Genomic DNA, 17,443 nt, shown 5'->3' with positions numbered 1-17,443 from the left:
TCAACTCCTATCATCCGACTTAGCCCGTTGGAATTCATAAATATTCGGGAACATTCATAAAAGCATAAAAAATTTAAACAACAAAATAGATAATATCCAAAGACGTGGAAACATATCAAAGGACATAGAAATGTTGAAAAATCTCCGATCAGAATTAGGGAAGTGGTACGCGATTAAAAATGATTTTTATCATCAACTTTCTAGAGATAAATTCTTCAAAGAATATGATCAGAACACGGAGTACTTCCATGCTACCGCTTCCAATAGAAAAACAATTAACTTCATCAACTCTCTTAGAGAACCATCTGGTCTTTGGCTTTCGGATATGGATCAAATCAACTCGTTATTAGTCAATCATTTTACACATTTCGGTACCTCTCAAATCAGCAATAACAACTTTGAATTTTCTATCATCATTGAGCCTTGTATTTCTGAAGCGGAAAATCATTCCCTTCTGCAAATTCCCACAAGAAATGAAATTTGGATTACTTTATCGAAAATGAACCAATGCGGCGCTCCAGGCCCCGATAGTTTCCAACCTGGACTCTTTAAATCGAACTGGGAAATTTTTGGACTTGACATCATCAACACAATCCAGGAGTTTTTTAAATCCGGCGTTCTCAACCCGGATCTTAATTATTCTTTCTTCACCCTTATACCGAAATTATCCACCCCACAAACTCCAAGCGATTTTAGGCCCGTTAGCTTAATCAATACGGTCTATAAATTAATCTCAAAAATCATGGCGAACATATTAAAGCCCATCCTCAATAAAATAGTCTCTCCAAATCAATCAGCTTTTCTACCGGGAAGACAAATTACAGATAATATCATAATCGCTCATGAACTTATCCACTCTATGAAAATTTCTAAAGCGAAAAAAAAGGGATATCTGACGCTTAAATTAGACCTCTCTAAGGCCTTTGATAGGGTGGAGTGGACTTTCATCTCAAAATCCCTTCTTGGTTTTGGATTTAGTGAAATTAGGTTGATCTTATATTGCAATGCATCTCTACAACTTCATTCTCAATTCTTCTAAATGGATCTCCCGGCCCAAAATTCCATACTTCGAGAGGTTTAAGACAGGGTGACCCCCTATATCCTTACCTTTTTCTCATCTGCATGGAAATCTTATCCAGACTTCTGGACAAAGCAATTGTCGATAGAAAAATATATGGGCTCAAAATCAATAAAAACGCGCCAAACATATCCCATCTATTCTTTGCCGGTGATTGCTTTCTATTCACAAAAGCCAATTTAGTTGAGGCAAAAAATCTGCTAGATATTCAATCCTTATTTGGAGATATCACTGGGAAAATGGTTAATCTCCAAAATCTAGTGTTTATTTTAGTCCTCGGTTACAACCCAAACACGGGAAAATCATAGCTAAACTTCTTAAAGTCCCCTTGATGACTAAAAAAAACATATATTTTGGAACCCCACTATTTTTTGACAAAAATAGAAAAGCTAACTTTGAGCCGCTTCTTCAAAAATACTACTCCACTCTGCAAAGATAGAAATCGAAAATCCTATCCCAAGCAGGTAGAACAGTATTAATTAAATCAATTCTGCAAGATTTTCCAACGTATCAAATGCAAGTGATCGCCCTTCCAAAAGAGACTCTCTTGATCAAATGGACCGAATGCAGAGAAACTTCTGGTGGAAAAAAGAAGGGCAGAAGAGACAAGGGGGATTTATCAGAGCTTGGTCCAGCATATGTAAGCCTATCTCGCAAGGAGGTCTAGGAATAAAAAATCCTCATAGCTTCAACATAGCTCTACTCACAAAACTTTCCAGTCGCCTTATCTCAGATCAAGATCAGTTATGGGTTAAACTTCTCCGAGCTAAATACTTTCCAAATTCTCATCCTTTAGAAGCCACTAGATCCTCTAATTTATAATGGATATGGACAAGCATACAAAAAGGCTTGGACCTAATTAGAGGTAATTTTGTATGGCAAGTTAAATATGGTAAATCAGCAAAAAATTGGGAAGACAAATGGATACCAAACACAGAAATTATCACTCAACCTACCAATCTTCAAAAACAGGCCCCAAAAATGGTTCAAGAGTTAATAACGGAACACAATAATTGCGATCAGGAAAAACTGAACAAATTTTTCAACCCAGAAGACAGAAGCAAAATACAAGCTATAACTCCAAGAATTCAGGAACATGACAAAATGAGATGGAAATACCATCATACTGGAAATTTCTCTGCAAAAAACATCTACAATTTCTTAATAGATAAAGTTCAAGATAATAATACCCCAGTTGATTTCCCTTGGGGAAATATTGGAAAATTCAGGCGATTCCAAGAATCAAAGTATTCATTTGGTAACTAATTCAGAAAGCTCTCCCTACTTCGGCAAGATTTGGAGCCCATAACAAAGATATTGATCCTATCTGCCAGTTGTGTGAAGCAAAAGTTCACGAAACAGACAATCATCTATTTAGATCCTTCCCATTCACTAGAGCTATTTGGTTTAGGTTTTCGCTTGACATGCTCATTTCAATAGGAGTTACTGGTGCAATGGATAGTTAGATTAAAGAGTGGATATCGGTAAAAGATCCAATTAACTTAGTAGAAAAAATAGCCACCATACTTTGGTTCATTTGGAAAGACAGATGCTCAGTAGTTTTTGAGAAAATATCACCTAACCCAATTGATCTGATCAGCCAGATAAACAGATTCCTGCAATTTATTCCATCAAAAACGTTTCAACAAGGAATTAATCTCAAAAAGGTGAAGCCGGTCAATTATAAATGGTCTGACTTAAACTCAGATTGGATAATATTCATAGATTCCTATTTTACAAAAGAAGACCTATCTATGGGTTATGCTTTTATTCTTTATCCGTAGACCACGAGTCCTTTATGCACGTGTCAACGGGTTCGGAGAAGGCGTCTTCGGCTCTACATGCGGAATCAATAAACTTGTTAAAGGCGGTTACTTGTCTGAAAGAAAACTTATTGTCAAGCGTCTCAATAGTCTCTGATTGCAAAATTCTAGTTGACACTATCAATCTGATGAGCGCAAGCTTCTCTTGGTCATCCGAAAACACTTTACAGGAGATCAAGGTAATTTTGAAAGACCTTCCTCAAGCACAAGTAAAATCTATACATACAACTCAGCAGCGGATTACATGGCTAAATAAGCAAGGATAAAAAATATTCAGCACATGTCTTCCAAATTGCAACAAAAGGTTCTGAAGACTAGCATTGTCTCTAATGTTTTTGATACAAATGAAATTATAAATCTCTTGTATTATATTTGCTAGTTAATAAAATTACCTTTTCCATCAAAAAAAAAATCAAGTGGGGAAAAAAACGTTTAAATCTTACAAAAAAAAATCAATCTCAGAGACTTTATCTATTAAACTCCAATAACGATATAAAAATAATAATTATAATAATATTAAACTCCATCATATTAAAGAATTGTGAATAAAAAACAATCATCTTTTTAAAAGCTTAATCAACAAGATAAGTAAACAAAACAAAAAAGACAACAAAAATAATCACTTACTTTAGCTTAAATGTGAACCAAACAAAAAAAACGATAACAAGCCTATTATTTTATTTATTTGAATCATCACAAAGCCATCTACACCCTAAACAATAAAAAATTTCTCAAAAATATTATTTATAAACAACAAAAAAATATAAAAGTTTACTGAATTACCTTATCTCGTAGAGACCGCCTGTTTATATTGGCTCTAGAAAACTATAAAAAGAAGTTTAGCAAAAGTAGAATTCCTAAACATAAACTAAAGCTATAAAGACAAACTCTTAAACTAGGAAATAGAGAAAGATATGAGGCTTTATGCTACGTCTGTAGGTGAAAGAGGACTCTTTTGGTCAATCTTGTTGGCAACTTCTTCATCCAACACCTTTGATATCTCAACTCCCCAAAGTAATGGGATCATACCTTTTGTGAACCAATCGTGTATCTGTTTAGCCATCACGCGATGAAAGTCATGAACAAAGTTTAGGTCCATGAGCAAAAAGGAAGGCATACGTAATGTATACATGTCTCCAATCCATCTTCAGTTTACAACTGACACACCACCAGGACAGGTAAAGTATGTGGAACTAATTAGTCCACCACAAGCACTTGATATAATGCAAGTATACACAGTTGCTTGTTCAATTTTCACAATCTCATCATTCTTACTGAAATCTACATTATAATTTTTCATTACCATCTTAGCATACTTTGCTCCGCATCCCCCCATTGCATATGGAAAATCTAGGTCATCCAAGGTATGAAACTGATTCTCCTAAATACATCATCATATAACTACATAAGAATAACTCTAATCACAAATTATAAAACAAAAAAGAAATAGAAAAAACAAAATGAAAATGATTTGTGACTCTCATTCATTCTTTAGTCGCCAATTGCTCCCAATCTTACGTGGCATCCATGTAGACTTTTTCCATTAATTAAGGGCTAACTATCAGGGGCTAGCCCAGTTGGCCACGAGCCTGACTCTCAATTAAGAAGTCAGTGGATCGAGTCCCCGCTCACGAGTTTGGAGATCTCATGAAATACTTATCTTATGTAAACCTAGTTTAAGTTTTTAATGTAACATATCTTCTTTCCTATTAAAAAAGAAACTATTGTCCCAAATTTACTTGAGCATTTTTCTAAAACCACTTTAAACTCCAACAATGGTATAAAATAATAATTATAATAATATTAAACTCCAACAAATTAAAGAATTGTGCATAAAAAACAATTATCTTTAAAGTTTCATCAACAAGATAAGTAAACCCATAAAAAAGAGAAAAACAATCGCTTACTCTGGCTTAAACGTGAACCAAACAAAACAAAAAAGATAACACGCCTATTGTTTTTTTTAAAAATCGTCACATCCAACTACACCGTAAAAAATCAGAAAAATCTCCTAAATATTATCTATAAACAACAAAAAACAAAAAAGTGTATTGAAATTACCTTAGTCATATGGAGACATTTGGTTATAAAAAAAAATGGAGACATTTGGTGCGCGTCAAGGCCTCCTTCATGGTTTTGGAACCATTAGCAGCACCAATAAAAACACTACAAAAATATGGATTCATATGGATGACTCGAAAAAAGCGATTGAATTAATTTAGTGAGAAGATTGGAAATCAGAGAATGAATTCAAAACCCATTCAGCTGAATGCATCTCTTTATTTTTCAAAAATAAATATATCCCTATAGAATTTAAACGGTTTGACTAACAGAAAGAAATAAAGATGTGTTGGGCATGAAAAATTAGGAAAGTTCTTAGTTTTGGGAAACTTGATGATGTTAGGAGAAGAAAATAACGACCCACAAAAATTGTGGGCTGAAATATCGCTCATCGTTTTAATTTTGGAATGAAGAGTCTCTTCCAAAAGAAACAGGTTATGAAAAAATCATCAAAATCTCATGCATGGTGAAACGTCCAAATAAATGGGCTCTTGACATAATTATTACACTCAAGATAGATATTTTCGTTTTGCTTTCTTTCTTCATGAAAATGTATTTTGTTGGGTGCAAAACATGAAGAGTCTTCGAATATAAAATGATAAAAACTACCATAAATATCCAAGACACATCTCTTTCATCGAAATATTATGAGAATATCTTCCATTCATATGCACCAAATCAGGAAGCCTTTGAAAATTTGAAGTATTATAGAAGTCAACAGTTGTTCTAAAGGTGAGTAACTTTTTACTCGAGGAATTCATATTATTGATTTATTTGATAGTATATCAATATGTGACTTTTTTTGTTCTTAGTGATTGTCTGTTATGATCACAATACAGTTATCTTTAAAAATATCAATCCACTTATTCCGGTAAAAATTTCAATCCATTGTTATCCGGTAAGATTTTTTATTGGTTTTTGATAAGGAATAAAATAGAGTGGCGGACATTATTGATTGAGTCATGGGTTTATATGTTTAATTATAATCTTGAATTGAATTGATTTGAAGTATGATACAACTATTATTTCGTTGCATATTGCAAATGGATGCTTCTTTCACGGTAATAGGCGATTTGTGTTTCTTCATTCATGACTGTATTTGGTTGAACTCTCTATCAACAGGTTCTTTTTTGTGTTGTTCTTTCTTTGCTGAATTTTTACACGAGTAGGTAACTTTCTCAGACGTTTGAAGAATTGTATTTTTTTTATAATCTATTTCTCACAAGCTGTATATGGATTTTTGTTTAGGCTATGTTATGGCGTAAGGTTTTGAAAAACAAAAAGTATTACCTATTTGTGTTTAAGGCTAATGCAAGACTTAACTCTGATTAAGAGAGAAATCAGTTTGATGTATTCATTTTGTTTTTCTTCACATTATAATATTTTCCATTTATTCCAGCTAATTAAAGCTCTCCCCTGTATATATAATCTTCTAAGTTTGATATGATTATTTATGTTTTTGCAAGTTCCAAGATATCACGATCTTTTTGTGGAACAGTCCAAACTGGTGAAACTTTTACTTACCTGTCTCTTTGCATCAAACTACTACAAGGACTTTAAAATGGGTCTTTTTTATTATTATTTATTAGTATTTCTTTTCTTTTTGAAGCATATTAGTTTTTGTTGATAACTTCTTAGGTATTAATGAAATTGTGTTCTTAATTAAAACAAAATAAGACCAACTTTTTTTTTTGCTTTTCTCGATCGATGATACCAAAAATTGATTTCATATGATTTGAAATTAACATCTTAATGTAGTATGATAGGGTTGAAAGCAAACAAGTTGCTGGAGATACGAAGAGAGTTTAAGTTTCGTAAGAAACTTGATAAAAATCCGATTGAATAATCAAGATAATAAGTGTTTAATTGATAATAATAATAATAACAATAATAATAAGATTTCCTCTAAACAATAAAACCAGCCTCTATATATAGGCTTACATTAGCCGACTAGGTAAAGAAAAGAAATCTACTTAAACTAGGAAAGTAAAGTCTTGTAAGACAAGAAATGGGAGAAACTAAAAGAAATAGAGAATTAGGGAAAGATGTATTACAACAGTCCCCCTTCTTGAATGAAACTTTCCCTCGAGTTAATCAGTAAAAAGAACTTCATTTTCACCATGAAACGTGAAAATTTATTGCACGTTGAAGATATTAGAAATGCTCCAATTTGATGGAAGATCAATGACATAAGCATTATCATTGATTTTCTTAAGTACCTTGAATGGTCCATACTTTTTCATCTTTGTCTTGTTGTAAGTTCCAATAGGAAATCGCTCTTTTCTTAGATGAATCAAAACTAATTCTCCTTCTTTGAAAGTCTTTATTTTTCTATGTTTATTTGCAGATTCTTTGTACTTGTTGTTGGAATCTTCAAGCTTTGTTTTTACTTCTTGATGAATCTGTGAAGCTTTCTCAAGCATAGTGTCTGCTTTTACATCTGACAGTCGTAGCTTTGGAAGTACTACCAAATCCAAAATGTGATTAGGAACTTTAGATACTATCTCAAAAGGTGTCTTACCTGTATATCTATTGACTGAAGTTTTAAAATCAAACTTCATGTGTGGAAGGAGAGTATCCCATTGTTTATCCTTTCCTCCAATAATCTTTGCTCGAATTAAATTTCCTAGAGAACAATTAACAACTTCAGTTTGGTTGTCAGTTTGAGGATGAGAAGTTGTGTTTTACTGCAACCTAGTGCCTAAACGCATCCACAATGACTTCCAAAAGTATCTCAGGAACTTAGTGTCTCGATCAGAAGTAATTATTTTAGGAATTCCATGTAAACGGACCACTTCCTTGAAAAACATATAAGCAATATTTGAAGCATCTGTAGTTTTCTTGCAAGATATGAAGTGAGCCATTTTCGAATAACGATCTACTACCACCATAATAGAGTCATTACCTTTTGAAGTACATGGTAAACCAAGTATAAAATCCATGCTAATATCAACCCAAGGAGCATCTGGAACTGGAAGAGGAGTATACAATATTGTGTTCTGTATGGTTCTCTTGGATTTCTGACACACCATACACTTTTACAAGTATTTCTGAACATCGCGCTTTAGGGAAGGCCAAAACTAACGTTCTTCAACCAACGCTATGGTTTTATTATGACCAAAATGCCCACCAAGTCCACTGCCATATAATTCTTGAATCAAATGAAGTCGTAAAGAACACCGTGGTGTACATAATATATTTCCTTTGAAAATAAAACCATCCTGAATGAGGTAATCATCTACACTGCCTGTAGAAGAACCACACTTTTCCCAAAATGACTGAAAATCTTTATCTTCACTATATATATCCTTCAAGAAATCAAAAGCTAAACTCGCATTTTAAGAGTAACAAGAAGATGAGCTCGTCTACTCAAAGCATCATCAACTTGATTGAGTTTACCACTCTTATGTCGAATAGAGAATGTATACTGATTTATAGTAGATAACCACCTATCATGCATTCTGTTAACTTTAGCTGAAGTTTTCAAAAACTTAAGAGCTTGATTACCAGTATTTACTATGAACTCCTGTGAATAAGATAAAGATGCCATTGTTTTAGTTCTTGAACAAGTTCTATCAACTCTAATTCATATGTAGAACACTTCTTTCTGGTATCTGAATTCTTCTCATTATAGTAGGCGACTGGATGATCTTCTTGATACAACACAGCTCCTATACCAACAATAGAAGCATCACAGTGAATTTCAAATGGTTTTTAAAATTTGGCATCGAAAGAACAGGTGCACTACACAACTTTTCTTTGAGTAAATTAAAGATCTTATCTGCTTCTTCTGTCCATTCAAAACTGTCACGTTTCAAACAATCTGTAAGGCCAGCATCAATGGTACTGAAATTCTTCACAAATCTTCTATAAAAAGAAGCTAATACATGAAAACTGTGTACTTCACGAATAGAAGTAGGAGTACGCCAATCAACAATTTCCTTAATCTTGGAATCATCCACAGAAATACCAGCACTTGAAATTACATAACCTAAGAATGTAACTTTGTCGGTAAGGAATGTGCACTTCTTTAAGTTCACATATAGAACATTTTCTTTTAATGATGTAAACACTTGAGATAAATGTTCAAGATGTTCTTCTTCATTGCGACTATAGATCAAGATATCATCAAAGTATACTATGGCAAATTTTCCCAGAAAAGGTTGCAAAACTTGGTTCATGAGACGCATAAACGTGCTAGGAGCATTAGATAAACAAAATGGCATTACAAGCCACTCATATAAACCTTCACGAATTTTAAATGCAGTCTTCCATTCATCTCCTATACGGGTACGTATTTTATGATATCCACTTCGTAAATAAAGTTTGTAAACACCTTAGCACCAGAAAGCAAACAAGGTTTATGGAGATACGAAGAGAGTTTAAGTTTCGTAAGAAACTTGATAAAAAAAACTGATTGAATAATCAAGATAATCAGTGCTTAATTGATAATAATAAGATGTCCTCTAGACAATAAAATCATCCTCTATATATAAACCTTACAGTAGGCGACTATGTAAAGAAAGGAAATCTACCTAAACTAGAAAAGCAAAAGTCTTGTAAGACAAGAAATAAGAGAAACTAAAAGAAACAAAATTAGGGAAAGATGTACTACATCACATCTACGGTGTGGCTCTTTCACAAAGTAAAAATAAATGAAGATATAAAATTTTAGGTAGTGATCTCCTATCATTTTGAAAAATAAATTATGTGTATTTTCTTTCCATTAATTTCTTTTCATTTCAGCATTCGTCGTCCTTTGCTGAAAATTTGGATTATGCATCAGACTCTACCAACTTATAGATTAAAAAAAATTGATGTGATGAAAATCATCCACTAGATTGCAAGTTTAGATTTTTGGTCAAAAATATCAAAAGTTTTGCTCTTTTTGTGTATTGACATATATTAGGTTAATTGTAATAGCTACGAAGATATTACGTTTGCACTACATTATACTTTACGGCTACTGGTGTTTTAAGTGAATTCCCGGTTGATTAGGGAGTAAGATCATGCAAAAAATTTAGTAATCCTATCATGAATGGTCTTAGATGTTTTTTTTTTGTTTTTCTTTTTGATGCAAAACACAATATATTACTAAGATTAATTTACATAACTTAGATTGACAGATAACTGATCTTCTTTGGTAGTTTGACAAAATATATCTGGGACATTACCAGAATAATCAAAAGAAGATCTGTCAATCCTAGAAGTCTTTGCTATAATATGAGCAGCATTTCTCTTAACATGATTAACAGAAAACCAAGAAAAAGTAGATAGCAGATGCCTTATTTCATCTATAATTCCTTGATTCAACCGGTGAACTGAGGATTTGGCCTGCTTGATGGAGCTAATTACATTCAGACTGTCGCCCTCAAAAGTAACTTGCTGCAAACTGTATTGTCTAGCCCATAGTATAGCTTCCTTCATGGCCAAACATTCAGCTTGTTCCGCATCTATTCCTCCATTGAAGTATCTCCCTCTGATGGCCCAACATTGCCCTGTTGAGTCACGAATAATCAGACCAATTGCAAATTCATACGTAACGGGATCAAATGAAGCATGTGGTGGAGGAGGAGACCAGGTTTGTATCACTTTCTGTTGCGGCATAATGTTAGACACTAAACACTGATTAACCATATTCTTAATTGACGAAACTGTAACAAACACGTTCTGGTTTTTATTTTGAAAGAGTTTTGAGCATCTATTTTTCCAGAGCTACCATGCTGTGATCATTAGAGTTAAACTCCATCGATTCCTGTCTTCCGTAGATGAAATAGTAGAATCTTGGAACCAGCTAGCTATCCAGGTCACAATATCAATATTTTGGCCTTGCAGAGATGCAGTATTGATATTCATAGCTAACCATATTGATCTTGAATGATCACATTGAACTAACAAGTGATGCAAAGATTCTTCAACTTGAGAGCATCTAGGACAAGTAGTATCTATATATATTACTATTATACGCATTAAGCTTTACCATTCCTGTCTTAGATAGTTGTTGTTGTTGGGAATTTTCCACGCCAGTCTTTTTAGTCAGTTATGTGTATAACTTCATACAATCTAATTTTTTTACAAAATGTAACTATCTCATAATTAGGTGGCTGGACGACAAATATTTTCTTTAACACGAAGAAAACACGATCAAATCAGTGCCGTTCGGGCACGAGTTATTTCTAGTAAGAGATACATGAGCAACTTTAAAATTCTTCTGTCAAGTGAAGTAAAGACTGCAACAACACTCAACCTAGAAAACTGGCACGAGCAGATGATTTCAACTACTTTACACGTGCAACCAGAGCAGATCGAGCCTTGGTGAAAGAAGCAACGAGTGCTCCAAGCTGCAACTTGTCACTGCACCCAAAGGTCAGTCTGTACCTACAAATCAGCACCAGCCAACACAATCTCAGATACGCCAACATATGCTGTCAGTCACTGTTTTCTCTTTCTGATTCGTTATAATTCTCACCCAAACTCATCAGTAATTAAAAGAAACTTGACGAATACAAAAGAGCAAAATATGATCCTCAAAGTGGATTAGGCTATACACATATTTTCCCTTCATCCTTGGGAGCACAACAAGCTGGACGCTGCTCAAGTACACCCTTTCATCATGACCATTTGATAGATTAGCTCTGGGCCTCTTTTTTAAAAAAAAAAATGTATAACAGGGTGTACTTCTAGATGTCTAGGCTGTTATATTGAACAATCTTTTTTTCGGCATATCCTGAAACCTAATTACAAATTGTTCTAGTTGATGCTTCTTATCCGTTAATCATGATCTTGATATCACTGCTATCTAGTACGAACACCAACATGGACGACACTCCGACAAGTTATAGTGTTTTCTGAAAATGTGATTAGCCCTAATACTTGCTAATTCTTTAGCAATGTCGTAATAACATTTATCTAGATCTCTGCACTACCAACACTGTGTGCTAGATAATTCGAGTACCTGATCATGTTGATACCGGCAGTCTAATAATTTCTGAGGTACAATAGCCTTTAATGCACACTTAGGTAAGGTACAGAATGAAAATGAACAGAAGAGATAAATAACAGATAGAGAAAGAGATCGTACTCAATGTCAGCCATATCAGTAATCAAGTGAACACGTACATCCGATGGCATCTTGATCTTAAATATGAACCTGTTATTGGAACCAAAAGGGTGAAATTCTGCAGAAGATAAAGAAAGCAAGCAAAAGAATACATAGTGCAGAACTATTAACCAGCTTACATTGTAACCTCTCTCACAATATCCACCAAGGCAAGTCCTTTCCTCATCTTCATGTCAGTGATATCTATTTGTTGTTAAGTCCAACAAAGGTTCCATATTTTCTTTGCATAAGAAATAACCACGTAAAAGCTTATAACAAAAAGTAAATGACAGAAGTTGCAGGATACGTCTATAACAGGTAACATACACTTCATTTAGAAGCCAAAAAGACATCTGCTCAATGTCTTTAGGCATTGGATTCCCAGTGCAAAGATAAACAGCTTCTTCAGTTATATGTGGAGAGGCCATGTGAGTCGACTGCACAAAATTTAAGAAAGGGATCATTGTTAGTGAAAGTACAGAGTCTCCTGGAATCCATTCAGATGATGTGTGCTAACATAATAACTAGACAAAATACTTCCGTTCACAAATTGCAATAAAAACATCCACACCCCAGAATGAGATGTGATCGCAGACAGTAAAATTTGACATATTAAGGAACCGTAAACAAACATGCTACCATGCATCCCACCAAACTCTTACGGGACTAATTAGTTGAGACAATATATGATGATCGTGTGTCAACAATTCTGTCGAGTAACTATGTTATCAAAATAGCATCTAAGTGTGCCTACGGAACCTGCCTACTAAGGCGACAATCCTGAACACACAGATGACAATAATCTGGATAAGAAACTGCGCCTGTGGAGACAAGGTGCCTTATCTGTGTGCGACTTAAAGCAAAGACACAACAGTACAACACTATATTGGCATGTTAAACATGTTTCCAACCAGCACGAAAAAGCAATAAGGCTTATATGGAAGTGGCTCAGGTTACACCAATGCCCATTTTGGCATGTTGAACGTGTTCCCAAGCAGCAGAAAAGGCAAAGAGGCTTATATGGAAATGGCTCAGGTAAAACTGCTATCCGACGGACTCTTCGTCCCGTGAGCACAAAATGTTGTGGCCTATGTTATTTAAGGCGATGTATAGGGGCAACAAGGCAACTTAGTCGTGTAAGTGACAACACTCACATTGCCTGCATATTCTTTGGGTTGGCTAGTTCAGTGCCTAGATCCCCAAGGTAGCAAACATTTGCTTGCATACAGTAGAGTTCTTTTAGGATTGAAACTTTTACTTTCCAATCAATACTAAAGTAAGTTGTTTTTTCCTAGAAGGGGGTGTTATGTACAAGAATTGGGTTAGGGTTTTGGACCAAGGTTTGACAGAAAAAGAAAATAGAAATAGGAAGAGAGTGTTTGGAAAAGAAAGAGTTGTTGCCACAAAAAAGAGAAAAAAAAAATCCGCTTAAGATTAAAAGCTACAATTTTTTTCTTTTTTCATTTTTTGACAATTGGGCTTCTCTGCTTAATATTTACTATGTCTCTATCTTAGTTACTATGTTCTTTTATTCTCTCTCTTTTTGTGTTCATCTTTTGCTTGACATATCAAAGCAGTTTTAAAGGTCTCAAATGTGGCAAAGTTGATTAGCCTAAACAACCATCTCTATAAAACACAGGTTTATGTGAGCTAAGTGAAATTTTAAATGCATATTACTAAGGAATGCACTTACCTGCAAAATGTTCAAAGCTTTTCTCATGTCACCGTTGCTAAGGCGTACAAGTGCTTTTAAGCCATACTCGTCGACATCAAGCCTAGTGACAGTATAAAGCTTATTAGTGCTGCATTTGGTACAGTTCAGATTTAAAAAGCTGATAAAGGATATTCAAATTTGATGCGTTTTATCTACTTTACACACATCTTAATATCATTGATTGAGGAATAGATTTCAGTTGAACGTTAAGTTGATTGACATGAAGACGTAAACAAGAGTTAAGATGAGTATCTCGTGATGCCCTCAGATAGCTGTAATCAGGGTCCAGGCCCATTCAATTTCGCAATGGCATATATCTAACTGCATGCAACTGATGCTCCCAAACAGGCGGACAGTAACTTTACATGCCAATGCGCTTGAGAAATTATTTAAAGCTACTCTTTCTTTTTCAGTTTTTATTACTGGGATACACTTGACGAAATTATTATCAACATTCTTATTACAGTAGGATGCCTTTACCCTGACTCTATACTTCTCTTGATTAATATGTATCACAAGCACTTCAAGCGCATGACTACTTAACAAGCTAAAGGGCATCTCCCTTTGGGAAAGTCAGAAAAAAATATCTACGTACTGATCTCTAGCTTAAAGCCCTAAACACACAAACTGGTTTCTAGCCGTAACTACAATACAAAAAATTATAATTTATGTCAATGATTACAGCCGTATGATATATTTTCAACAGAGTTAAGCAAAAGGCAGACCTATACATATGTGATACAGGACAGCGTAAGTTGAAGACTCGGTGTTAGAAAAATACAGCATTTAAAATATACTAAAGAGACTGTTGGATATATGAAATAACCAAGAAAGTAAGGCCTACCTTTCGGACTCTATCACATGTTTAAGGCGTTCAGTGACATGAGTAGCATCAAGAGGAGCAAAACGAAACCGTGTACATCTCGATTGCAAGGCTGGAATGATTTTGTTAACATGATTACAGATGAGAGCAAACCTAGTGTTTTTTGTGTATTTCTCGATCACTGCAGCACACACGACAACATAAGTATAATGCACTTAAAAAAATAAACTTATCCCAGGATAAAGTCATTGATTAACAATGAGAATACAGAATTCCATACCTCTACGTAGAGCAAATTGTGCATCCTTTGTCATGGCGTCTGCCTCGTCCAGTAATACCAACTTGACGGATGCCTTTACACTGGAAAGAATAAAGCTGTGTAAGCTAACAAATCCAAGAACATATAAACACATCATCTCGGAGGTTAACTTCCCCATCATATCTTACCAAAGTAAGATTTACTGTTTATACAGGATTAGCATTGAAATATCACCTAAGACTCTGAGTCTGACTAGTTATGCCAGCCAATGCATTTATAACAGATACAGATGTCAAAAACAACAATGCCAAGGTACATAACTTTCAAATCCTGCATTTAATACAGTTTACACCTTCCTCTACTCTCATCATTCAGGATTCATATGTTTATAGAAACTCAGTCACTTTTATGTTGTTTTCAAATTCCTTAACTAAGTGAGTCAAGTTGAAAGTATACGCAAGGACTCCATGGACCAAACCACATGAAAGGAATGTGTACATCGTTTAGAAAATATATATGTAATGAAGAGAATAACTTGAGCATAAAGAGTCCTTGAAACTTGCCTTTCAGTGAAAAAAATTAATCTGAGAGGAGGTAGTATATCCTTGCGAAATGAAAGATAGGCAAAGAACAGATCCTCATGCCTCTCCCTAATGTGCAATGTTTACTGATTCATTCATGATTTTAAAGCAACCTTATTAAAAAGCACTGTTTCTCAACTGTGAACACCACTTTGGTAACAATTGCCCTTATTTCAAGTATGTGACAATTTGAAATGGCAAAGCACAACAACCGGACCCCTACCATCAGGATCCCAACTAGTCCTCCAAGACAGACTAGTGGCTGATAACCTAAGACACAGGTGGGAAGGCCAGCAGGTGCATCCATCATATAGCACCTCTTGCAGTACTGATTTGGAGTCCAAATAACCCTTTTTGTTCAATTGCATAAACAGAAATCTTTATTTAAAAAATGTATATCTATAGTTCATGAAAATAAACATAACTATCATTAAAAAAAGGGATTCTTAGTAAAGCACATAAAACAGTCAAAGAGGATTACCCAAATGAGAAGCTCTGAGTACTGGCAAAATCTTGAATTTGTTGCCGAACAACATCAATACCTCTATCATCGGAAGCATTCAATTCCAAAATCATATTATGGTACTGAGGTCCATATATTTTTCGAGCAACCGCGAGTATCGTTGAAGTTTTACCCGTCCCAGGTGGTCCATATAACAACAGATGGGGTAACTTATTCTCACTCGTAAGTCTATCAACTATGACAAATCAAAAAAAAAATCAATTCATTAGAAACCCTAGAAATTTAAGTAAACACATAATATCAGAGTAAAGATGAGAAGGGAAGAGTGGGGGATTTAGGGTAATTACTACTTACTAGTATCAACGATGTCGCGATGAGCAGCAACATCAGCTAGGGATTGAGGACGGTACTTTTCAACCCATGGGGTTGATTTGGTGAATGGAGCCATTACTACTACATTCTTGCCTTTACTAGCTGCTTTCATAGCTTCATCAGAAGCTCCTCCATCGATTTCCATAGGAGATATTATTTCCTCCGCCATCTCTCGATTCTTCTGCTTTGGACTCTCTTCGTTACGTTTCTAGCCCTAGACTATAAACTCGGTTGTGGCGCCAAAATTCATTTCCTCCCGAGTAAAACCTACAACTTGTATTGTGGGGAGTCTGGGGACTGTTTTGGTACCAAGGTTCGGAAAAACCGGTCACGGGCACTAGCGGTGACTGTTATAATGCGTTTTGACAGATGTGAGCACGTTTTGGGAAAAAAACGCGTTATATAGCAAAAAAACACGTTTTCTGGACGTTTTTTGAAAATAACGGGTGCTGTAACGGTTAAATAGAAAGAAAAAAAATGATCTGAAATTCCTATTTAACGGTTATAACGTGCGTGAAAACGCTTTAACGAGTCTAAAAAACGTTGTTACTAGTTCTTTTTTCTTTTTTAATACTCCCTTCGTCCTTAAATAGAGGACCTATTAATTTTTAAATTTTGTCCCACTAATAGATGATCTATATCGTTAAAAAATAAAACATTTCTAATACTACCATTTTAATTGGTTATTGTTAGTATGAGAAATATGTATAATTCGATAGTCATGTTTATATTCCCTACACGGGTATTTTAAAATGCTTTTCACTATACAATATTACAATTTACGAAAGTTTGATAAAATTCGTGACGGACAATTATAGCCACTAAAATTTCGTCGGCAGCAATTATGCAATACATGCATAAGTAATGCGAAGAAAGAAACAATCATCAATCCAATTTATGAGAGTGCATAACCTAGCTAGGTAGACTTGTCCCTTTATTAGAATGCAGAATTTCTATCAAATGCCAAGAAGTAGACAGGGTTTAACTCGTCTATAGGGTACTAATTTCTAAAAGTCAACCATTGAATGCTTAAAAAACTCAGTATACTAGGCATTGCATGGTGAGTTAGGGTAGAGTCAATCACGCAAAATGCATGCTAGAGGTACAAAATTACTAATACTATCTCTGAATATGTTTAATTAAGTAATTTGAATTTCTAGTAACAATTTT

The 17,443-nt window shown here is 34.6% G+C and overlaps 1 protein-coding gene across 2 annotated transcripts; it reads right to left on the bottom strand.

Annotated features, from left to right (window-relative positions):
* Nucleotides 1-10,966: 10,966 nt before the first annotated feature.
* Nucleotides 10,967-16,546, bottom strand: LOC113346287 (replication factor C subunit 3-like). Of its 2 annotated transcripts, none has more exons than XM_026589832.1 (9): nucleotides 16,256-16,546; nucleotides 15,920-16,136; nucleotides 14,879-14,958; nucleotides 14,620-14,779; nucleotides 13,755-13,836; nucleotides 12,369-12,498; nucleotides 12,202-12,265; nucleotides 12,044-12,112; nucleotides 10,967-11,340 (listed from the first exon to the last, which is right to left on the bottom strand). In XM_026589832.1, the coding sequence occupies exons 1-9, from the start codon at nucleotides 16,440-16,442 to the stop codon at nucleotides 11,241-11,243; spliced, it is 1,089 nt and encodes a 362-aa protein (XP_026445617.1). In that variant the 5' UTR covers nucleotides 16,443-16,546; the 3' UTR covers nucleotides 10,967-11,240. The 2 variants fall into 2 exon arrangements, with proteins under 2 accessions (XP_026445617.1, XP_026445618.1); XM_026589833.1 differs by having other exon boundaries at nucleotides 10,967-11,334.
* Between the last annotated feature and the right edge of the window lie 897 nt (nucleotides 16,547-17,443).

This window comes from Papaver somniferum, unplaced genomic scaffold, assembly GCF_003573695.1.
Source record: "Papaver somniferum cultivar HN1 unplaced genomic scaffold, ASM357369v1 unplaced-scaffold_99, whole genome shotgun sequence".
In the NCBI taxonomy this organism is placed as follows: Eukaryota; Viridiplantae; Streptophyta; class Magnoliopsida; order Ranunculales; family Papaveraceae; genus Papaver; species Papaver somniferum.
Note: the sequence above shows the minus strand (reverse complement) of the source record. Positions and strands in the feature narration are given on the sequence as shown.